Source organism: Toxoplasma gondii, chromosome XII (genome assembly GCF_000006565.2).
Source record: "Toxoplasma gondii ME49 chromosome XII, whole genome shotgun sequence".
NCBI classification, from domain to species: Eukaryota; Apicomplexa; class Conoidasida; order Eucoccidiorida; family Sarcocystidae; genus Toxoplasma; species Toxoplasma gondii.
The window spans coordinates 4,876,101-4,899,918 of record NC_031480.1 but is presented as its reverse complement, the minus strand read 5'-3'; the positions used below and the strand labels follow the sequence as shown (position 1 = coordinate 4,899,918).

General features: G+C 49.4%; 1 protein-coding gene across 1 annotated transcript in view; it reads right to left on the bottom strand.

Annotated features, from left to right (window-relative positions):
* Positions 1–188: 188 nt before the first annotated feature.
* The window catches only part of TGME49_249840 (dynein heavy chain 2, putative), a gene marked incomplete at both ends in the record, with an annotated part of 49,071 nt that continues 25,441 nt past the window's right edge, over positions 189–23,818 (bottom strand). Inside the window, 28 exons of the mRNA XM_002367275.1 lie at positions 189–437; positions 757–945; positions 1,267–1,419; positions 1,822–1,942; positions 2,476–2,675; positions 3,194–3,358; positions 3,665–3,781; positions 4,105–4,227; positions 5,043–5,253; positions 6,177–6,336; positions 7,025–7,271; positions 7,881–8,150; positions 8,892–9,026; positions 9,568–9,700; positions 10,563–10,836; positions 11,774–11,917; positions 12,471–12,675; positions 13,280–13,398; positions 13,897–14,043; positions 14,882–15,020; positions 15,820–16,122; positions 17,098–17,226; positions 18,004–18,285; positions 18,980–19,336; positions 20,230–20,413; positions 21,100–21,304; positions 22,691–22,946; positions 23,288–23,485. Of these exons, the coding sequence (XP_002367316.1) occupies positions 189–437; positions 757–945; positions 1,267–1,419; positions 1,822–1,942; positions 2,476–2,675; positions 3,194–3,358; positions 3,665–3,781; positions 4,105–4,227; positions 5,043–5,253; positions 6,177–6,336; positions 7,025–7,271; positions 7,881–8,150; positions 8,892–9,026; positions 9,568–9,700; positions 10,563–10,836; positions 11,774–11,917; positions 12,471–12,675; positions 13,280–13,398; positions 13,897–14,043; positions 14,882–15,020; positions 15,820–16,122; positions 17,098–17,226; positions 18,004–18,285; positions 18,980–19,336; positions 20,230–20,413; positions 21,100–21,304; positions 22,691–22,946; positions 23,288–23,485 (5,415 nt within the window). The remainder of the gene's footprint in view (positions 438–756; positions 946–1,266; positions 1,420–1,821; positions 1,943–2,475; positions 2,676–3,193; positions 3,359–3,664; positions 3,782–4,104; positions 4,228–5,042; positions 5,254–6,176; positions 6,337–7,024; positions 7,272–7,880; positions 8,151–8,891; positions 9,027–9,567; positions 9,701–10,562; positions 10,837–11,773; positions 11,918–12,470; positions 12,676–13,279; positions 13,399–13,896; positions 14,044–14,881; positions 15,021–15,819; positions 16,123–17,097; positions 17,227–18,003; positions 18,286–18,979; positions 19,337–20,229; positions 20,414–21,099; positions 21,305–22,690; positions 22,947–23,287; positions 23,486–23,818) is intronic.

Here is a 23,818-nt window from a genome sequence, read left to right as displayed (position 1 = left end):
CGTCGCGTACACAGATCTCGGAGACGGCCCGCAGCTAGTGTGACGTGAACAGAGTGGACAAGACTTCTCTATTTTAAGCTGACAGAAGAAAATTCTTTGCAAAGAGGGGCAAGTTGAGAGAGAGGACAAGAAAGGAGTCGGTAACATCACTGGCACAATGCCTTGCCTGGGAAAGGTGGTCGGAACAATCAGTCTTGCAAGGACAAGAAGCCCGCGACGCCGGCCTTAATTGAGACCGCCTCAGGATCTGACGTGGGCAGCTCTATACTGATAACATAATTCGTTGAATGACCCGTGGTTGACAGTGTCCCTTTTCGACTGGGCACCTTATAAATAGGGCATTTATACATTCTTGTCGTAGATGGAGCTCGTTCTGGTGTTGGCAACAACCACACCACTGGCAGTTCCTCAAACAAGACTTTGGGTTTGGATGGAGCCTGCAGGAGGGAAAATCAAAAACAAAATAACTCGTTGAAAAACTAGGTAACCAAAGGATTATTACTTGACAGGGTCACCAGGTCAGGATCAGGACAATATGAATTCAAACGGTGTAGGATGGCACGCCAACTGGAGTGTTTGAGGTTCTTTAGCCACGTGTTCTTTTATTCGATAAGGGAGTACAACGCATTGGCTGCAACGACTTATCAAGTAGTATCATGTTTAGTGGTGGGGCTGAACGGTGGGTAGGTTCGGTGTGTCGGATCGCTCGATCATGCGATTTCGAGCACGGTCGAAGGTGTACGTGGGTGGACGCACCAGGAGATGTTGCTCTCTGTCCCATCGGCTGCCTTCTAGGAAAATGCCGTGCACGTAACAGCCTTCATGAGGGTGCTCCTTCACTGCTGCGGGATCTAAGTCGTCCATCAGCTTGTAGTCAAACACGAGGCCATCCACAGCGATCCTGTGCTTCCTTGCATAATTTTGCAATACACCAGTTAGGAAGGCCTGCGATTTGGAGAATAGAGAACCACTCAAGATCTGAGCATGTTCGAACGGGAGCATGTTGCATGAAAAAAGATGCAAGATTAAATCGGGAAGTGTAAAGCTGATGCTGAAATCTGGGAAGCAGACACTAGTCCAGGTTCTCCACCGAAGTATGGATGAATCCAGAATAAGTCAAAGAAAGTATGCGCTAGTCTACCGTGTGCAAGGGCCGTTCCCTCGTACCCGCAACCGGAAAGCAATACTTCGCAATTCGGTTTCCTGTAGCGCGGCCTCAGCTAAGAGAACCGTAGAGAGACAGCGAAGCACCAAATATAGTCTTACTTGAGGAAAGAAGAGTCCGGACATCCAGAAACAGACGGGAATACCATTATCAATCCAGTCTTGTATGAAGGAAATGCGACAGTGAAGATCCTTTGTCCAGGAACTTAGCGGCTTCATAGACAAAAATCCTTTGTCTGCCCACAGCTTCGGAACCTGGTGTCCAGAAAGCAGAGAACACGGCGACCATAGCCTCGAGAAACTGCAGCGTTTTTGTGACAGGTATCGCACCAGAAAACGGAGCCACATCATCCTATAACCTTCTCAACGACTGTAATACGCAAAGTTTCAACTGCTGGCCGCTCATCGCGCTGTCACCCGTATGCTATTTCTGTACAGATAGTACATTAATTTCATGGGATGTCTGTATAGCAACCACATGCAGACACAACACATGTCCCGCAGGAACTGAGACTCCAGCATGCCCATTAAGTAAATTCGAATGGACAGCGAGACTACTAAAGCATGTTGGACGTGCTGTTTAAGATGTTGTGTGGATAGTTCTTGCTTCTCTCACCGCTTGCCGTGTGACTCTTCAGCCATCCTATACATTTTTACCTGGTTGTCAAATAGTGCGTCGGCGACTTTGTCCAGTTCTTCCGTCATCACAATTCGTCCTTTAAGCGCCATTCGCAGCTGTACGATAGACTTCTTCATGACCCGAAGCAAACCGTTGTATCTACACGGTCACAAGAATCGATGGACACCCGTCTCAGACTGGGATATAGTGTTTCATTCGGATTTTTGATTTCACTTCAGTCAGGACTAGATTCGAGAGTTTCCCAGCTTTGGTATTTTAGGGTCACGCGAAGACGCTCTTGTTGACCTGTTCTAAAATCCGAACATTTGGAGATGTAAATGTACGAGCACGTCCTCAACGTCTCTACAAGCATGTGCGCGAGCAGAATGCTGAACTGCACATCATACTTCTCTTCGTTGGAGCATAATAGCTTTTCTGTTGTTTCGACGCTCTTCGTGGCATGAGTTCGGCAGTTCCTGTCGGTCGCCCTCGACCTTCACCGAAGTATCTACCTTGCCTAGTCAGCCGAGAGCAGCGGACTACTCAGCACTCAGCATGCACGCAGAGTCATCGTCGATTCAGAGGGGAAAAGTGCAAGTGCACGTTTCCAGGAAATGGAGATGATGGAAGTCAAGCGTTTTATGGAGAATGGTACACAAACGCTTTTATAAAGGCTGCTGAGCCCCGCGAACCTGATGGCGTCCTGCGTCAGGACAGTGTTCATGGATTCTTCGTAGCGTGTCGGATATTTTTTTTGAATTTCCTCGATGTTGAAATCGTCTACAAGTTTCTCGAGAATCTGACTGGCGGTTTCTTCGACGACTTGTTCACGCGTTTTACCGCCTCCCCCTGAACTCCGCGGTGCCATGGAAAGAATCGAGTTCAACAGATTCTGAGAATCACAACAGAGAATTTCCTCCGTAAAATAACTTCCAACACTAGCTATCCTGTCCACAGATGCTTCAGTCTCAAACTTCGACGTTGGCGAAGTCCACAGAAAGGATGTCGAAGTCCCGTTGCACAGCTGTAGCTTATTTATAGCTGCGCTTCTGCTTTACCACTCTCTGGGTACGGATCACCGTGTAGATTACAGATCACCTATATATATATATATAGATAGATAGATATAGATATCGCAAGGCATCACATGCGGTACAATCGAGCTGGACAACAGTTGCGGCTGCCTCTTAGACTGACACACCGCTGTTATCCCGATGGTGCTAGTCATATCCCACCTGTTCACCTGAACTGTGAGGGCGTCGCAACTGAGAACTGTCTGAGTCAAGTCTGCTCGAATCCCAGGACCAGAGTTCGCAACTGCTAGGCTACACTGCTTTTTCTGCCACGCAGATGCGGACATTAGAACCCGTATTTTCTTCATAACTCGAATACGAACAGGTCTGCAATTACCATGCCTTCGATCTGTGCGAAGTTGATGTTAGCATTTTCATGCAGACCGAACGCCTCGGGATTCGGATTCATAGGCAGGCTTTGAATGTATTTTACAAAGCCAGCCTGGTCGGTTGCGTCTGGGCAATAGTAGAGACCGGAAGAGGAGAATTTGTACGCCGATCCCTGCGTACGATAAATAGACACAACCCTTTGAGCAAGAGAATGCATCTCGCAAGAGCGAGAGAACCAGCGCCGTTTCTGAACGCGTTCGTAGGCTTTTCGAAGGCAACAACCCCACACGTGACTCTCTCTGTGCCGGCCGAAAACCTTTCACAAGTGGCTCTTCTATGCCAGAGCTGCTCCTCTTGGGCGTGCGCCACTGCTGTCTCTCTCGTCGAAATTTAAGTCCCGGGAGTGTTCTGCTGGTGACCGGTTGAGAGGAATGCATGCGTATGATTATTCTTTCTCGGCATCTCCCGCCGCTCTTACCTCCTCAATAAGATGTTCATTCACGTACGATTGCAGAATGCACTCGATCAGGAGCTTGTCATGATCGTCCGTCACTCGACCACCGTAGTTGATTTTCGCGCCCAGGAAGATCAGAACCTTGCGCGGCAAGACAAGCAGGAGGGATACACGAAAAGCGTTCTTTCACGTTTTGTCGCAACATACTACTTTCTTGTAGGGAGTGTATACCACGAGTTAGACTGTTGGTTTGGATATTGGAGGTCTTCGTTCACCAGAAACAGAGAATCCTTGCAGACACACCGTAGCTTGCTTTGGGCACTCGGCGTACTCATCTCAGAGACTCATCTCCTACCGTGTTCGGCTTTTGTGACACCCTTTCTGTATACATTTTTTCGAATCTGTCGAGGTGCTTTCAGTCCCCGGTGAAAAGGTCCGCACCAAAAAACAGAGAATTCCCTCACTTTGTATGGCACTTCGTCGTATGAGTCGAGAAAGATTCGAAGCTGTCTTTGACATACGACGAGATCCTCCGTCGTGAACTCGTACTGAATGTTCCAGCCGATCGGGCCGAACTTGCGGCGGTCCTTGGAAGTGCAGAAGCAGAGACACCACAGATACCCGCGACTTTTGTTTCTGTTGACAATTACCTCACCGCCGCAAGAATTTGTATGACTCTTGGATCGTGTCTCGTGTACGGGCGAAGAGGACACGAGGCTAAGCTTCATACATTAGCGGTAGAATAAAACAAGCAGCTGGTTCAGGGGAACTTGACTTCCACACAAAGACACTGAAATTCGTACATTCGCCTCTCACAAACACGATTGCCTTCGCATGTATATGCACCTGGAGATCACCAAGCGAAGTCAGAGTTTTGGATGTTAAAACTAGCAGCATCAGAATCCCTAGCGCAACTGCGGAGGTGCTGCGACAGATATCTACATCCGCGTCCACTTGGACTCCGTCCAGATTAAAATGTCTGCACTCCCTAAACGGCTGTCTACATGGCGTAAACATGAGTTCTCGACCTCAATTTAAATCAGAGTGGCTGTGCCACCGTAGTGGAAGGCCCCCGCTTCATTTGATTTCTCCACTCTGCTTAGAATGGATTATTCCATACGAGGGGCCCCCGTAGAACCAAGAAGCCGTTTTTTGGAAGAGTCAACGACCGCGGAAATACGGTAAATGATGTAAAGTCGCTTCTGCCAGAGTGACCACCTTCGCTGAACAACCTTTCCCTTTTGTACCCATCGAACGGGTCCAGTCCTGCCGTTTTCCTCCATTTCTCGCTAGTAGGAATCTGTCAATATGCCTCATTGAGTCTGTGATCAAGTGTGAAGACAAACGAAAATGAGTTAAAGAGCTCTGCTCTTCCAAGCTGGTCCGTGTGTCGGCACCGCACCTGAACGATGGCGTGAAAGAAGCAAAAGGCGAACAAGAGCTTTCGAAATTCCTCAGGCTTCTTCGAACTGTCGAGTGTACGGTCATCAATGGACGCATACAGCCGCAGCAAGTTTGCTCGAAGACCTGTCGGTGGTTCATTCGTCATCTTTACTCCATTTTGCAAGATGGAGACGGGGAAGTCCCGGGAAGGCATTGAACTCAGCCATAGCCTTGGTTCCGAACACAAGGGAATGACATGAGAGAGGGAGAAAGGAGCAAGCAACATGAGGAAATGCACAGTTGCTTCTTTTTCCCCCGCTTTCCGTCGCTTGACTCAGGTAACTTTGTCAATCTTTCGCAGCTCTTTAAGGTCCGCGCTGCCAGCTGGCGACATCTGGGGGAACGAAGCCGACAGTTTTTATACTTAACCGTCCTTGGCACAGCACCGCTGAGAATGAGTCTCGTTCGTAGCGTCTGCAATCTTTGAGCAAACTGGAATTCTGGGAAGAAGCTTTTCACGCGTGGAAGTGAGGTGCTGCCGTTTTGTGCCGGATTCTTTCTGGTAACTTGTCGCGGTTTCGTGCTCAGCAGCAATGGAAATATCCTACGACATTATGTTTACTCCGCCTCGGCTCTGTTCTAGGCGTCATTCACAAGTGGAAAGAATCTGCCGCTACATTCCCCATTCTGCTGTTCAACCGTTTTCTCTGCCGATCCCTCTTTGTTTTTTGCACCGGCAACCCAGAGAGAGACCGTACGGTGGAACGATCGCGTGAAGGACGGTTGACACGGCCGACCCACCAACAAAGACTGAATTCCTCTTCTTGTGCTCTTCTTCAGAGAACATCAATGGTAGACCTGTGTGTGCGCGCTGTACGATTCACATACGGAGACCGTCTACCGACTTGCTGACGAAGCGACAAACGCCTAGTGATATTCGTTGCATGCACTGGACTCGTGGATTCACAAAGGTTTCTGGATTTGACGACATGTTTGTCCCACCTCGTGGAATTCCTCCTGCGATGCAGTGACATCTTATGAACTCATCCCAGGACCCGTCGAATAGACGTGGATTCGAGTCACCCGAGTTTTACACAGAAGCAAAGAAGGCCCTCAGAAGCACCAAGGGTGGATGTGGGTCGCCAGAACTCACCGAAAATCGCGATGAACTTCTTCTTGGTTGAGGCCATCGCAGAGTTTTTCCAACTCTGTCATCCAAGAGGCCGCAAGGTGACAGTTTTGAAGGAGAACCCATCCGCCCCGATTGCAGGCCTCCTCGATCAGTTTCCGAGCTTTCGCACCTTGCCCTTGTCCTGCACATACATGCATGTACCTTGTCTACATCTACACGTACGTACTATATATATATATGTATATATTGTATTTGTATATATTGTGTATGTACACATTTGGAGAGAAACGTCCGCAGAAAAATGATAAGGGAAATCCAGAAAACCGCTTTAGTTGCACCAAGGAAAGTGACTGTGACTGATAATACAGAAAAAAAACGCGAGTAAAAGACGTTTCGACGTGACTGAATTCTTGGGGCAAAAATCTACAGAGGAAGAATAATTGAGCAAAGCTTGACGCGCTTTTCTTGTGAAAACATTCTATGCTACGTAAAGGAGTCGAAAATAAGACGTAAAACAACAGAAACACAGGCAACGCATAAACCCCGATGATTTGCCAACCACTGTCTTTTGTTGTATCTTGCCCAGCATTGGCCTGCCGTTCTCCCCTCCCTGTTCAAACTCAAGGATGCTCGAGAGAACAAAAAAAACATCAACAGGACCAGAGACGCCCGCGGCTGCACGCGGATCCATGCCAGTTTCGCAAATCCATTTATTACCCGAGTTGAGCCTCCGAAGCAAAGACGGGTCCTGCCTTTGACAACCCACCGGCGAATTTTTCTTCACAAGGCAACGCCGCTACACACAATGCGTGAGGAACTGCCTGAGTCTTCGTACCCCGCATCCGAGAGGCTACGAACCAACCTCTTACCGAGAGCGATGGACTCGAACCTTCTCCCCATGTTCATGCCTTTGGCAAAAGACATGAGACTGGCAGCTGGGTCCGAGCCTTGAGAGAGAATGAAAATCAAAGGTGTCACATTCGTCGAATCTTTGTAGGACCGCGCCAAGTCAAATGTAGGTGGATATACGAAGCGCTGCCCCAGTTCACTCGCCACGTAATTCACCGCCGCATCGATCAGCTTGTCGCTCCGAATCAACCGGAGAATACACATTTTCTGGAAATGCGAAAAAGCAGAATGGACGCAACGCACCGTGAACGGAAGCGAGACCAGCCACGAGGCATACCCGACGAAGAAATCCAGTTTTCATTGAACGCAGCGGGGCTCCTGAGGCGTTTAATGCCAGTCAGACACAGACAGAAACTCAACAAGTCTCAGAAAGTTTCAGTGACGAGAAACGTCACTACAGGCAAACTTGAGCATGCGAGTGTGCATCTAGGCAGTTCCACACATCCATTAATTTCTGTTTCGATCTGAACCTGTAGCTTCTCATCTGTGCATGCATGCCTCTATCTGTCTACCTATACATATTCGCCTGAACATATATACGTATACGAAATGCACGTGTACCAAAGAGCGGCTATTTGGTTGGCTGCGTTCGTCTTCAGGTCCTTTCGAAGCACCGGCATACTTGTGTCGCATGCGTCGACGAGCGTCACAGGTTTCGAGGCGAGATATCAAGTAAAAGTCTGCGAGGCGAGCTCGCGGAGTTCTTCCTCTCTCTGTGAGACACTCCTCACTCGCTTTCGCTGACTTTCCCCTGAAAATCCACAGGAGGCTTGCCTCGGCACTTTCTCTGGGGATCGGTTTTCTGAACCTAGTTACCTGAATTGGAGTGAGGTCGTTCCACCGATCGGGGAATGGCTCTTCGTGGGCGTCTCCAGCATCGTAGACGACTTTGAAAGCTTCAGAGTTTTCGAGGAAGAAGCTGTCGAGTCCAGCGAAGGCAGGGAGTGCAGACAAAGCTCGAATACCCTCCCACTGTTTGTCGCTAAGCCAAGTCGTTGGATTGGCCTCCCCAACAGCAGCCTCGCCTGTCGGGCCTGTCAGAAGGAAGCGCAGCTCTTGGTGGTCCACCGGGTGTTTCGCTTGAATCTGCAGGGACCGGCGAGAACATGTACGCATGCAAAAAAGCAGAAGAAAACATGCAAGTGCAGGTGGGGGAACACACAACGTTTTCTAGCCCGGTACGCAGTGGTGACAGCAATGCCATCCACAACCGGTATTTGGGAAGCAAGGATGTCGCCAACAAGTCAGTGAAATAACAGCAACGACGGGGAGGAGAAAACGTGCATACGCCCACGAGAGAGAAATGCATGGAGAGAGATGGGAGGAATCAAATGCGTGAGACTGAAAAACTTCGAGGCAATGGATATCACGTACACGCAAGAGAGAGCGCTGGAGACCAGGCGCAGATTGCCACTCGGAAACCAAGTGAAGCTGGTTTCCCTTGTCCGTAATAGAAAAAAGGATTCCTAAGCTTCTCTAAACTACCTCTTCTGGGGAGTATTTTTGCTCCGAGTTGGACTACTGATTTCGATCTCTCAGGCCCAAAGGCAGACACGGCTGGGCGGGAGAGAAAAAGAAGAACCTTGGTGAGTCGAACCAGACGAGGCAGAGACACCTGCGTGGTCCTTCCTAACTTTTTGTCATCCTCTCTCCGCAACTCTCCACCTTGTGGTGGAAAGAAAGAAACGCATTTCACACTTGTTCGTCTTCCCTTACCAAGAACTTGAGAGACGCGCCGAACGCCAAGAAGCAACGGAGAAAGCGAAACGAAAATCGAACGGTTTCGATCGCAACAGGGGATGCGGTTCTCTGCACGCTGTCACCTACCTTGAGGCCGAGAGAGAAGGAGAAGAGAATTTTGTGGCGCTCAAAGAGAGATCGAGAAACATTTTCGTAGATTAAGTATGTGATGTGATCGCTCAAGTCCTGGAGCCTCTTTGATTTGTCGTTCGTTGCCGGGACCTGGAGGAAAACCGTCGAAGCCGAGAAATTGTCTTTTTTGTAAACGAATTGCGATTTTCACTCGCTTGAACACCAAGAGAAACACCCTTTAGTCAGATGGCAGTGATAACCTCTGAGAGAGGACTGCTCATGACAACTTCTCGTCAAGACATGACCACAAGTTGGACGAGTTAGTCAGTTCTTGGCTTCCTGAATGAGACATCCTAGCGCCCTGTGCGGTGCGTAGCGGCCTTCGACTAAGACAAAGATTCGAAGGAGAATGCGTTTTCAAGGAAAAGGACAAGCCCGAGGAAATCTCCACAGAACAGAAAGAACGAGTAACGCCAGAGAGAGAAGCCTGGCGAGGAATGGCTTCCCTACCTCCAATCTAGGCAGGCACAACGAAGTCACCACAGTCTCCATCCAGAGCTCACAAAAGAGACACCAAAGCACACAGTGGAATAGAAGACACGACTTAGATTGGCAGGTGCAAAGGATCCAGCCTCGTCCCGATGGACTGCGCTGAATAACTAACACAGGGACCTTGCTGCAGCCTACTCACCTCCTGAATGCCCATTGCTACAAGCGCTTGAAACCACTGCAGAGAGTACTGATACATCGGCTCGATATTGGCAAGGTCGACGACGCAGAAAAACAACAGACTTGCTCGGAAAGCGACAGGACAGAACCATTCGCTGAAAGAGATCAGCAGAGACACAGAACTTCGATAAGGCATCTTAACAGCCGACTTCGGTGGCATAAGGCTTCAGAGGGAGTCCTCATCTGGTCACATTCATGGCGTCATGTAGAGATCACTGTCATCGTCCGTACGAACCGGACGAGAAAACGACTACGCAGACGCTCCCATGGGCGCAAAACAAGGCCGTCGTTTCATCCACGACGACGTCGTCTGCACGGTGAACGACAGCTCTCTGCCGCATCTGGCAATGCGCACAGCTGCACACACCTTCGTTTGAGAACTAAGCTGTTGCTGTTGCATGCGGCTGCATTTTTCGAACAACCTCGTTTAGTACTCATGTTCCATTATATGAAGTTTTATACGTTGCAAGCCGAAAAACAGTTTTTCTCAGGTGACTAGTCATGCCGAAGGAGACACGCGAGTCCGTGGATACAGTGAACCAAGCAATTTCCCCATCTGAGGGAGTCTACGGAAACAGCGGTGGGTGAGAGAGAAACGCAACGAAGTCTTTGCTTGTGGTGTTTCACACCGCGTGCGGTCTCGTGTCTTTTCTGCGTGATCAAACGACTCCTCTCTTGCAGAACAGAATGGATCTGCCACCAGTGATGTCGTTGGAAAACCGCTTCCTCATTAGGGAACAAACAGCATGCAGGCGAAGCTGCTGCGACGCGTCGACGCCCGACTCCACACTTCCGCAAAGGAAACCAAGGCGGTGCCCAGGTTTCCTCTCCTTGACTCACTCTCGGATATATATATATATATATATACATTGTGAGATATTTTTGTAGTCGACAGATGCACATACATGCAGATGTGACAAGGGTGAAACTCTCGCTTTCTTCTTTTTTTCCGCTCACCGGGCACTGTCGATTTCCTTTTCTGTGGCCTCCGCCTCTCTGACTTTCTGGTTGACTTCTGCAGCTGTCCTCTTTGACGCAGCGAGTGTGTTGATGAGCACTTCGTCTTCGAGGATGTTGCCTTGCGACTGAGAGAGAAGCTGCAGGATCTTGTCTTCCAAGCTTTTCAGTTCCTTCTTCATCTTTGCGTTGTTCACCACCAACTTGTTCTTCTTCTCCTCCAGTTCAGGAGCCTCAAGAGACACCACAAGTCCCAGCATCTGCTCCTCCATCCCTTCAGCGAAAAAGCAAAGGAAAGGAAACAGACGAGATGTCACCCTCTGCAAACCACATATAAGGATGCACGCTGTCGACAAGAACGTAGCCGCCAAGAAACAAGGAGTCTTATCAAAAGGTCTTCAAAAGAAGACAACTACAGAACAGACGAGACGCCACCCTTGCACTTCCCCAATGGGGCACAGGCCAAATCAGAGGGGGATTGTTGCAGATGCACTCTGAAGGCCGAAAAGAAACGAGGCGAGTGAACTTCCCTGTTAAAGTCCATACACACATCTGTGTGCAAAAGGTTTACATGTAACAATCCACACACGTCCCTACTACACATACACACATATGTACATATACATATATTTATATATATATATATGTATTTATATATGCATATATGTGTATTTATATATGCATATATGTATAGATATACATATATACATACAAATGTGTAACCAGAAAGGGGAAAACGGTCTGATGGGTAGACAGCGATGGCGAAGTGACAATGGGAGATGAGTTAACTGTGCAGTAGCCACGATAACCGGACGGAGAGAAGAGCTGGAGCCTGCGACGACTCGGAGCAGGCGAGAAAGGAGGCTTCGCAACACACGACTGACAAAAAGAAGAAAGACAAAGAAATCCGTGAGGAGGAGTCCACACACCCCACTCTTTTGTTCAACCGTGTGCACTCGGCAGCTGCTGTGTAAAGCGCACTGCTGCTGGTTTCTTCTTCCCCTTCTGTCCGTTCTACACGGCCACAACGAAGAGAGGAGATGGAGACCGATAACGTCTTGCAGTTCTCTACAGACGCACTGGACAGACAAAGTGAAAAATGCGGGAGTGAGTCTTGCTCCTGCGCTGTGGTCTCGAGACATCTGAAACTCGCACATTCCAGCGAGAAGCTTGCGACGCCCTCCTCTCCTACGGCCTCCTCTCCTCCTTACCTTCAGGAGTAATGGAAAAGTTGAGGACCGTGAGCTTCGCAAAGACTTCAGGAGGATAGCGCGGATTCGGATTCGCCGTCGTCATGAACAGCTTGAAGTGTGGCGACCAGGGCACCAGCTTGTCGTTCAGACGTACACACCAGCCTGTCCAAAACAAGAACAGTTCATGAGCGTTTTCGTCATAGGGATGTGTAATAAACGTCTGTTTGCCTCGATGTGCAAATCCAGAGCATCTGTCTCTCTCCGCATGAGTCACCGTGGATACTCTGTCCGTGCATCTCTCTCCTGGTCTCGATGTGGATCCCCTACACATGTATTTCACACTTTTTTTTCTCCCTACGTTTCTCACTGTGGCCACCCCAACCATACGCCTTCCTCGACTTGCCTTCACTAACATGTCATATGCACTTCTCTGTTTACGCACGCGTATACACTTTGCGTATGTTTTGCGCTTGCATTTCAGTGAGTGTCTCTTCGTCGCCAGGCCTCAGGTTCTCCGGATGTCTCCGCTGATCTGCCCGATTACTACGGAGTCCTTGTCCAGACTAAGGTGTTTGCCGGTGCACCCATGGACTTTGAGACTCCAGCTGGTCCTTTTTGGATTGTGTTGCAGACACCGACCGACTCGAAACAGTTGAGAGCTCTCGGCTCACGAAGGCGAAACGGACATCGGACACCCAGGGTCGCTGGCACCTACCTTGACTATCTTTGATTTTCTGTTGAAGGAAAATTGGCTCGAGAGAAGGATCCAAACTCTCCGTCACGTTTTCAATCAAGACCCACTTGCCGAACTGGACTGACAGTTCCATTTCTCGCAGAAAGCTCCCATCGGTCAGTTTGCAGGTTTCGAATCCTTGGTCGCTAGCCTTGCCCATGTTCTTGATGAATCGATTCGCCTGTGACTGAGGAAGAAAGCGATAGAGAAAGGGAGAGAAAAGCTCAAGGAAGGGCAGACACCTCTCGAAAAAGCATCTACATCAAAAGAGCTGAACCGTACGCCACCACAGCGGAGAGCCAGTCAGACCCCCCGTGGGAAACTGGAACTCTCTCAAATACATTTATATGTATATACATATTTATACAAAAATCAACCCGTCAATACATGCGAAACCTGCATGCGCAGATGCACTGTTTCGATAGAGAGGTATCTTGAGGCTCCGCGACTCTGGAGAAACACACTGCGTTTCGAAAGACCACCGAATCTGTCTTTTCTGTCGGTGTCCGGCCGCCGCTGACGACTCGAGGCGAGGCCAATACAGAGACAGTCTTTCTCCCGCGTGCACAGCTTTTCTGTGACTCTTACGCCTCTCCGTTGCATCTGCTAGCCACACGTACGCACAGCCATCTTCACGCAGATAATTCTGCAGACACAGTGACGGTTCGAATGGTTTCTCGAGATCTGCGAGTGTTTCTGCACTCTCTTTCGGAGCTGCGCCTTCCAGCGATGTGCCTCTTCTTGCGCGAAGCCAGCAGTCAGACGTCCCTGCCGAGAACGTCGAGAGTTACCTGAGGATCAATCATGAGCGGCCACCGTCTGCTTCTATCGATGATGATTCCGTTTTCGACTGACAGCTCGTCCTTCGGAAGGCCTGCCACAGTCCACTGTCGAACTTTCATCGGGTCTCCTGAAAAAGGAAAAAAGACAGGCGAGACATCGATTTTCGGTGTTGACCTAGACGCAACTGGCGACAACGAGGATAATAAAGCGAATGCGTTCACCAAACGACATTTTACGTAAAGAAACACAAACATAATGTAAAAATCTTGCACGTCCATCTTCGCAGCAGCGAGACGCGTCTGCCACGGCTGACAGTGGACGCGCGTTTCTCTGGTGTCACAATACGCTTGGTCTCGACACCTGGGGAACTCCTTGTTTTCTTCTCTCTCCGCGAGCCTTCTTCAAACGACGATCACACTTTGCTGATTCTCATATTTTTTCTTCCTTCCTCAGATGCTGAGAGCACGTTGCTCTCGCCATTCTGTCATGCACAACTTTCCTCACAGATCTCTACGTATCTACATCTCTCTCTCCCGAAATCCATATATCTCCGTCTCTGTAGCTGCTCCTTCTCTCTCTCTCTCGCTGTGTCTCTCTCTCTCGTGATGAGCTTCGCTTTTCTCACCAAGAAACTGCCGCAAATTGCACCCTGAGGTGTGAGGGATTTTCATCTCGCGCAACTTGGAAACCCAGGAAGTTTCCAGTGCGCCTCGATACGCCGACGTGAAAGCGCCTCCGTACGCGATCATGCCTGCACTCACAATTGCATGCCCTACGAGACCGAGAAAAAAAGCGAAGCACACAGAAGAAGACTCGGACGGAAACGGGTTCAAGCAGACGCAAGTTGAGACGTAGAAGAGAGGCTTCGCAGAGGAAAAAGGAAAATCGTGGGGAGAGGATGAATGCCGTGGACGGAACGAGGATGAGGAAGGACCACGATGGACGGAGCAAGACAAAACGGCCTCGACGGAAGTACAAAGAAGTCTGAGAAAACGCAAGACAAAACACAGAAATAGCTCCACGAGAGCAGCTGGCCGATGCAGATGAAGGACAGTCACCGGAAGAATCAACTGCGCACTGCTGCGTCCTCGCCTTGCGGAGCACCCAAATGTGAGAAAGGCGACCAACGTGGTGTAGAAAGCGCAACTGATTGCTCGAGAGGACACTCTGCATGCAGGCAGAGACACTGAAACCTCAAACACAATGCACAACAAATCTCAAGTCGACTGTCTCTTCGCCCAGGAATAAACAGTCCCCGACATCTGGCGGCTCCACATACGCCTACATATTCCATATATATATATATATATATATATATTTGCGTATATATATTTGTATGCACATGAGTATATACATATATATACATATATATATATATATATATGGTAGACGCACACAGAAACTCTTACAGGATATGCAGGAGGTGTGGGGAGTATAGACGAGACGCATGCGAACTGATGCGGACTCGCATGTGCACGCTTGGATGTAGGGGCATACCCACGTACATCTCCTGGTTCATCTACACATCGCTTTCACCGAAGATTCACACACGCGAAGATCTATATTTTTGCATGAAAAAAATCGGTTGTGGTCCTGGGAGAGAGGATTACCGGGAATGAGTTCATAGAGATTTCTCGACATTTCTGCTTGTTCAGTCCATCTCTCCTGTTCGTCGCTGAGACCCTCGAGGAGAGGCTGCGCTCGATTAACCTTCACTTGACACATTTTGATGTCTAATGTCAACTGCTCCTGAGGAAAAACGAGATCGACCGTTGGCTTTGCGTCCGAAAACAATGTCGGCGAACGCCTCTGCTTTCGAAGAAAGGCCGAGCAAAGGAGGCCCCCAAGGCATTACATTCTCACGTAGCAAAAGAGTGTGCATTGCAGGCAAACATCGTTCACAAAGAGCGTCTCCCCGTTGGCCGCGATCCAGCTCTCTAACGATTCGAGATATGCCTAGATCTAGGTATCCCCATTCTCCTGTGCCCCTGCCGACCTATATATATATCTATATATGTATATCCATATCTGCATACCAACAGACACTCCATGCGTACCTATAATACATATGTAATACATATACATAAGATATACATATATATATGTATATATTTCTGTATTGATCCGTGAAGACGAGCACCAAACCACCTGGAAGGACTGAAGCGTAGAGATTGAGGAGCGTATATCGAGATGCGAAGATCGACAAGATGGGAAGCGAAACGGCAGGGCGGACCAAGGTGGAGACAAGGTTTGTATGAGACTCGTTAGGTCGAGGGAGGAAGCGCGTCAAAATCTTTGTCACTTGAAATGAAAGTCACTTCTGTCGAGCGCATCCGTCCTACGCGGGACTGCCTCCATTTTCTGTGTTCCTTTCCACCGCTGCTCTCCAGTTTCATCGTCGCTGAAGGAGAGTGTCTGGCCAAGTGTGCGGCGCTAACGGTACTTTCATCCGAAATCGGCAGTCGAGTCATACTCCGGCTCGGTCACCATTACGTCGCGGAAGTGACGACGAAACCTATCGACGGCCACTAAGACTTTTCTGCCTCACCTTTTTCTGCATGGCGACGGCAAACTCCTCCGCAAGTCGCTCAATCCTCGCCTCCACTTCCTGCAGTCTGGCCTTGGCGGCGTTCAAGTTGCAGGTCGTCACGCGGAGCTCCTCCTCAGCTTGCCGCAACTTCGCGCGCTTGGGCGCCACTGCCTTCGCAACGTTGTAGTACCGAACCATCGCGCGCACCCACATGCAAATCGCCTCGCATGCAACGGACGCTTTTCGGATCGCGCCTGGATCGAAGTCCTGTCGATCGAGGTACGGCGTGATCTTGACGATTGTCGACTCGGGAATGTTGTCCTGAGTCCGGCGCGGAAACGGCGACGAGTGCAGCAAACCACAACCAAAAAGATACATTCGGAACCCGGTGTCGCCAGATACACGCACAGAGACACATATACGTACTTTTATGTATTTATTTATACACAAACTTGTATACATATAAATATATAAAAATATAAAAATAAATATATATATATATATCCATGTATTTATAAACTGATATACATATATATATTTATATGTATATATATGTATATATATATATATTTACATGTGTATCTGTACAGACACTTGTATTGTCCGACGTGTACACAAATAGAGTGAGAGACAAGTGCGTGCTGGCAGACATGTTGTCACGGTGGAGGCGTCCGGCGCTTGGCAAGGAACTCTTTTCATAACTTGTCAAAACAGACTGGCCTCTCCTCGGATTTGAATCGTTTCTCCCTCGTCGTTCCTCTTAACGCTCACTCAAGGAGTCAGGACAAGCAAACAGAAACAGGCTATCTCGAGACGCACGCATGCGTCTACACAAATGTATGTGTAGGGGGTCGATTTCTCCACCATGCCTTTGCCTCCACGACACCCTGCTTTGCTTAAGTCAGACCAATTTCTACGTAGATGCAAAGCCTCCTTTCGTCTCAGCTTCTCAGTTGCGCACGGCCTTCGTTTCTCAAATAGTTACAAATATCCCTCGACCCTCTGAATCTGTTTCGCAAACATCTTGAGCAGTTGCTAGCGTTCAACATCTAGCTAGAGCAGCAGAGCGTCTCAACTGTTTTTGGCATGCGGCAGCAGCCTCTTTCGCATTCCAGGCGATCGTCATTCACATGACTCGAGTGCCGTTGAAATGAAGTTGTGTTTGTTCACCATCCCTTGGATGTCCGGTTGCGTTTCATAGTGGTTTCCTGTACTTCCAGTTTCTTTGTTGTGTATAGTGGAGTTCCACTCGAAGCTTCGTTCAACTGGACGTCCAGTTGGTTGACTTCCTCATACTTTGTCGTAGTTGAGGAGATCGTCGAGCAGCTTCTTCGGATCCTTCAGAAGTTTGTGCTGAGCCGATTCCCAGTAGTCGTCGATCTTTCCTCCAGGTCGACCCGGGTCGTTCTTCTTCACTGGTTGAACCTGCAGGCGAAGAGCAAGCGAAAAAAAGAATTCGTTCTCCGCCGCAACGGCATCTGAAGCCGTAACTTTAGATGGAGCTGCTGATGTCCAGCGCTCCCAGAGAACATGTTTTACGTAAATGAATTCGGATTCAGGTCTTTGACACTAGAGTGCATGTTGTGCCTCAACCAGACGGCCGCGCTTCGCCTGTGTGAGAACTCTGAGGTTGCTGGTTTATTGCTGCGGTCGCGCTCAAGGCGTTTTCAGTGTGCATGCAGAAGCCGAGAAAGACTCTCATGCACTCCAGCTCAGACAGGAAGCGGCCTGCAGGTTCCGAGTCTTTCCCACGGAAGCAGAGGAAGGAAAAAGCTCAACGCATCCATTTGCAGGATGAATCCAACACAGGCGCTTCAACAGGGAAGAGAGAAAGTAGGACAAAGGAGAATGAATGCACCCAATTGACTCACGAGAGAAGTCACCAGGCAGGCAGTAGTGAGAGTTACACGACAACTGAAGCGAGACGCTTTGTTAAACAGGAAGACAGGGATTACGAGAAAAGAGAACCGGAGACAAAGCTTGACGAGGAAGAAAGAAGAAGTCGAGGCAGGCGTCGCAGCCTACGAGGAAGACACCAAAAGAAGAAGGGCATGAAGAAGACAGGAGTCCAGAGACGAGTGATAAGAAAAGCAGGAGAGGAGAGAAAGGAACATCAGAAAGGGCAGAAGATCTCTGAGAGAATTGAAGCCACTTGCTGTTCCTTTTGAGTTTTCTGTGCTTTTTCGAAACCTCCCTTCACACCTGAAACATGATACAAACTGCTTCCATGGTGAGTAGGACACCCGCGGGCGGCTTGGTCAGAGCCTTGACTTCGCGAACGTGCTCAGCCTTCAACTTTTGCAGACAGTCCACTGCCTGGTCGAGCGCCGGCAAAGCTTCGTCGAGGTCTCTCTGCGCGTCGTCTTTCAGCGCCTGCGTTTCTGCTGCTTTCTGACTCGCTTCCGCGTCTTCTTGGGAGACACGAACTTTCGTCTCGTCCGCGCGCGCTCGGTCGTTCTGAATCTGCAGCATCTTCTGTTCGACCTGGCGAGAAAAGAAAAAAACTCAGATCTACGCAGTCACTTTAGAAAGGAGTGAAGCAGAAAAAATACGCTGATGAACGAGCCATCTCGGTCGACACTCGAGATCAAGAAAGACCGACAGCCAGCGGCCAAATTCCCTCGCCGAAAGTATCCGTCATAGTTGCAAGTATCCACACTTTACAAATACATATATATATATGCATATATATATATATGCATATTAGATACATACATATGTATATATATACGCATATATTTATATATATGTATTTGTATGTATTTAGAGCTATCTATCTAGGCGAATGTATATGTATGCAGATGACGAAAAACACTTGTGTGCCTTTCCAAAACATAGCGGGCTTTGAATATCTTTTCTGAGGTGGAGAGGAGAGGTTGGCTTTCTCGAAGTTGTTGCTTCATGATTTGTCAGAAAGTCACGTCCAACCTTGCTTTCGATGAACATATGGCCCTTTCCATATTTGCATGTGCCCATATAAAAAAATACATATAAATACATACAACTCTCTCTCTCTCTCTCTCTCTCTCTCTCTATATATATATATATATATATATATATATATATATATACGTATGTATGTATGTATGCATGTATGTACATATATAAATGTCGGACCCGCTCCATGCATGCAGAGGACGAAAGATTTGAGATTCTTTCAAAGACGAGGTTTTCTTACCTCTTCTGAGGTGGCGACGAGGACGGGATGCCATTCCTGCAGTTGTTGCTGCATGCGTTCGACTTGTCGGGCTGCCTCTGCGAGTTTCCCCAGACCTTTTCCAAATCGTTCTCTGATGGTGGACAGCTCGAGTTGCTTCGATTTAACTGTTTCAGTTAGAGTTTTGAGCAATTCGAGGAAGCACGTTGGCGTGACGAAAACAGGACGTCTGCACTCCGCCAGAAACTTCTCTGCAGCGTCCTGAACAGAGCGATGAATAAACTGCAGAACTTCGATCGCCGCGTCCTGATCTGGCAGAGACAAGCCGTCGCTTTCCAGCTGCATGCGCGCCACGGAGACCAGCGCTTCAGCAGGCCACTGAAGAGAAACAGAAAAACAGAGAGAGTGAAAAAGCGATCGGCGGAAAGGTCCGGGAAGAGAGAGGCGAGAAAAGGAAGCCACACAAGAGACAGACAGGAAAAGGAGAGTGGACAGGAGGAAGAGGGAAGAGAGACGGGATTATACAGCGAAGATAGAAAGTGGAAGACGCGTGGAGAGAGAAGAAAGAGAGAAGAAAGAGAGAAGAAGGAGAGAAGAAAGAGAATGAGAGGAGATCGAGGTCACAACGCCTGAATCGTCAAGAGAGACACGGTAGAGAGAACAGGCAGAACGCTATGATTCGAAATTCAAGGTTGAAACATGGAGGAGGCGAAATAAAGTTCCCCTCCTCCTTTCGAACTCAGTCACGAGAACAAGAAAGGAGGACTGCGTTGTTTTTGACAGCCTAAACTCGTAAACCAGATCAGCTCTCTTTTCACGTTGCATGCATGGACTCTCGAAGACGTAGGGTGACATCCATACTCTTGAAACCTCCCCAGGTGCATACATTCATGTAGATACATAAACCGACTATTTACAGATGCTACACATATATAGGTGTATGTCTATATGCATCTATATGCATGTGCGTGGGCAGAGAGACACTGGTTCACTCCATTTTAAATGTAATGGCAGGCAAACTGGGAGAAGGCGACCGATGAAGAGACGGAACGAAGTCACATTCGGGAAGAGGAACATCGCTATTCGACTCTTTTGTTGGGCCTGACAAGGCGTCGCCTTCCGTCTTTTCGTTTGGAGACACTCGGTGCGCTGTATCGACACACGGCGGCGCCTCCGGTCTGTGCTTCAACGCGGCAGCGAGACAGCTAACGGTGTGAAGTTTCGAATTGTTTCGGCTCTTCAGTGGTGAGAACGTTGCCGCAATTTCTTACCTCAGAGAACCAGTCAATGGTGCAGCAGTTTGTGAGCGCAGGGAACATGCGCAAGCGCGTTCGAAACTGATCTCCAACAGGACTCATTGCCAAAATGACATGAAGATTTGCCTTCACTCTTCTCACGTAGGCATTGAAAATATTCACTTTCGTCGGCTGCATGCCCAGCTGGGTGCAGAGGCCTCTGCCCACCAAACATATGCAGCGAAAGGGAGATAGAAGAGCTGAAGAGCTCGAGACGAAGAAGAAGAAGAGGGGAACGCGGAGAAGTGAAAACGCGAGAGAGTGCACGAGCTAAAGAGGAAAGAGAAGATGGAGACTCCGAAGAAGACAAACAAGACGTGGAAAGTCAAAGAAGAGAGAAGAGATAGAAGAGACAGAAGTGACAGAAAAGAGCCAGAGGCAGTGCCTCGAGAAACTGGAAAAGAGCGCTTCAAAAAGGGAGACGTCTGCCTGCTGGTTCTCTCCGCAAGACAGCGAAGATGCTTGGCAAGTGCAGAGAAGAAGAAGAGAGATGCAAACGAAGAAAAAACAGACAGAGAGACAGACAAAGAGAGAGAGAGAGCAGCAGCAGAGTCGAGTTCCATCTTGTTCTGAGTCTTCCTTTGGAAGACGGAGAAGAGAGACATGAAAAGAAGGAAGAGGAGGAGGTGAAGGAGGCGTCGAGGCAGAAAACAGGAGAACAGGACACAAGCCATGTCCAAGCGCAACGCCCAGATAGCACGAGAAGCAGTGCAAAAGAGGCTGTCTTTTTCACTGCATGCTTCGAGAAGAAAGCGGAGCCCACCGTATCTCTGACGACTTCGCCGGGGGCCGCGTCTGCCCGTGGAATTTCTCGTCCCCGTTTGCTGCTCAGTTTCGCCAACTCACTTGCACTGGTTGACAATGGCTTCCAAGTCTTCTTTCTTGTACAGATTAGGAAGGTCTCCATAGCTCAAAACATTGTTCAGGTCCTCCATCATCGCCTCCTGCGTCACCTGCGAATCTTCCAGGAGAAACGTCTGCACCTTCTCTTCCAGGCCGCACCGAAGGAAGCAGTTGCGCAGATCGTCGCGCCATTCATTCATTCCATATCCTGGGAGAAGAAGAGCGAACAAACAGGAGACAACAAGGACAGAAGATGGAAGAGCAGGTTCTTCAAACTCGGCTTGGTTCTTAACCGACGACCACAGGCTAAACGTTTCCGCCGGATACCGGTGGGACACTGCAGTCCAGCAACACACTCAGCCAGCTGAAGCAGTTCAGCGTTGTCTCTCTTGTCTCTCCAGTGCCCAGGACCGAAGTCGAGAGGCGGGCATCGAGAGCAGCAATGCCTCCAGCTGCATCCAGAAGGCCAGATGCTACACGAGGATCCCCAACTTCACACGAAGGAGCGAAAGGGAAGAAGAGGCAGCTGGAGCCAGCAACAGAGAGACAGCTGTCGAAAACGGAAGAGAGAGAGTGAGGAGGAGGAAAAACGAGAGACTTTGAAAGAGAGAGAAAAAGAAAACCTCACACAGCAAAAGCGAGAGCACGCGAGAGGTCGAACAAGAGAGGCGCAGGGTCACCTAGAGAAGCAGGGAACCTTTTAAAGATATAATGCAGCAGCTAGAGCGTTCGCATTAACGAGGAGCTTTCTCATCAGACTGGAATTCGTTTTTCAGCACTGCTGCGTCCAGATGCTTCTCCGTATTTGCATGGGGAGAAGATTGCACAGATGGAAGCGCGAGAAAGGACAGAGACACACGCACAGAGCCTGGCCCACAGCCGTCAAATCCGATCACGCGCTGCTGAAGGTCGGGAACAGAAGGTCCCTCAGTGCATGCCCAGTTGTTTGAGAAGGACGTTACACATGAGAGCAGAAGGACTGCTGGCGCCCTGAGAAAGAGAGGAGTCCGGCTGGAGGTTCAACAGATTTCCAGAGACGCACAGTGAGAGCGAAGTTGGTCGACTGCACATAGGCTGTGCATGGAAGTCCGAAAAGCTTTTTCAAAGTCCGTTCCCGCGCCCAGTCACCACACTTGCCAACGCTTCTGGCTTTCAGTTTCCAAGTAAACTCCAAAACAGAGGGGGCGCATGCAACGGGGGAGTCTTGAACCCACCGCTTGGCGGGCAACGAAGAACACCAAGAGATTCAGTTCTTGTCTCGGCGAGGCCGTTTGCCCACGCAGTACATGAGGCCTCTGAGAAGAAGTCGCCCACTGTTTTTTATCTCCGTTCCTCGTTTCTTCTGCGTGAGGCTATAGGCTCAGCTTCTTTTATCTTTCCTCATCCTGAGGACTTCTGTCTCAGCTCTCCTTGCCTTCCATCAGCTCCACCCTTAACTGCATCGATCGTTTCTCGTCTCTCCGTTTCTCTGCCTATTGTCCATACGTCCTCACGTTTGCTGATCTCTGTGTCCACCGTCCCTGGGCTGTGCATGTGCATGTCTGTCCTTCTAACTCGCTTCTCGTCACATGCGTGCCTCTGAAACTGCACTTGCCTTTGACGACTTCGATTTGAAACGCGTCACAGTCCATGATGAAGGAGGCGAGGCGACTGAGAGACTGGCGCCCGGAGCCGCGGACGCCCAGCAGCAGCGCATGGCCAGCAGGTTGCCGGAGAATTCGACAGATCCGCGATACGTGCTCGCATGCATCGAAAAAGGCTACGAGATGCATGCCCACTCCGTTCACTGCGTTGTACTCGCTGATGAAACTCTCGATGACGCTGCGCCAGTGCTGAAGATCTGTCACTTCCTACAAAAGACAGAAATGAATCGTCCACGGGCGTTCCACCATGGCTCGAAACGAAGTGAGGTATCTCCTGCATCGAGTCCTATGCTCGCAAAAGAAAAAGAGAAGAGAACAACCCACACTGGTTGTGCTTTCAAACGCGACAGGACGTTCAAGGCACTCCTCATTGACTCGGTTCGTTCGAGAAACAGGGCAATTCGAAGACTTCAGATCGGCCGAGGTTCTGAACGAAAGATGTCGTCCAACGTAAGCCTCATCTGTCAGGTGCCTTGTGACAGGCGATGAGACCCAGAGTACTCCACGTAGAAAGACTCAGGAGGCGTTGCTTAGTTTTCTCCATTTACTTCGTAGAATCGCTCTCCGGAGGAGTTACAGAAGTCGGCAAAGACGAGGCGTTCGCTCGTGAAAATGTCTTTCGCGCTCAAGTCAAAGTGTTTCTGCGTTTGAGAGAGAAGCAGCTCGCGCAGCCAGAGCCGGTCTTCCTCGTTCACCAGGCGGTCCCCAAAGACGCGGCTCGTTTCGTGGACCCAGCACTTGATCACCTGCATGCGCATGCAGCGAACAAATGCGAACGCATCTGCAAAGACTCGAACTCGACGGACTTCACTCTGGGGGCTCTGCGCGTGCTTTGAGTCCCTCGCTTTGTCGAGGTTTCGCTGTTCTCTGGAGTCCGAGAACACCAAAGATGGTGAGAGGCGAGAACTGAATCAACGACTGCATGCAAAACTTGCAAGCAGTCAAACAGACGAAAACCGTTTCCTCTCGGATGTTCTCCGCGTCCTCCCTGTCCTTCTGTCACTACCTCCTCATCTCGCGCGCCACTGCATGCTCCCACTGGTCTTTGCGACTCGTCTCTCTCTCTTCTTTAGTTTGGC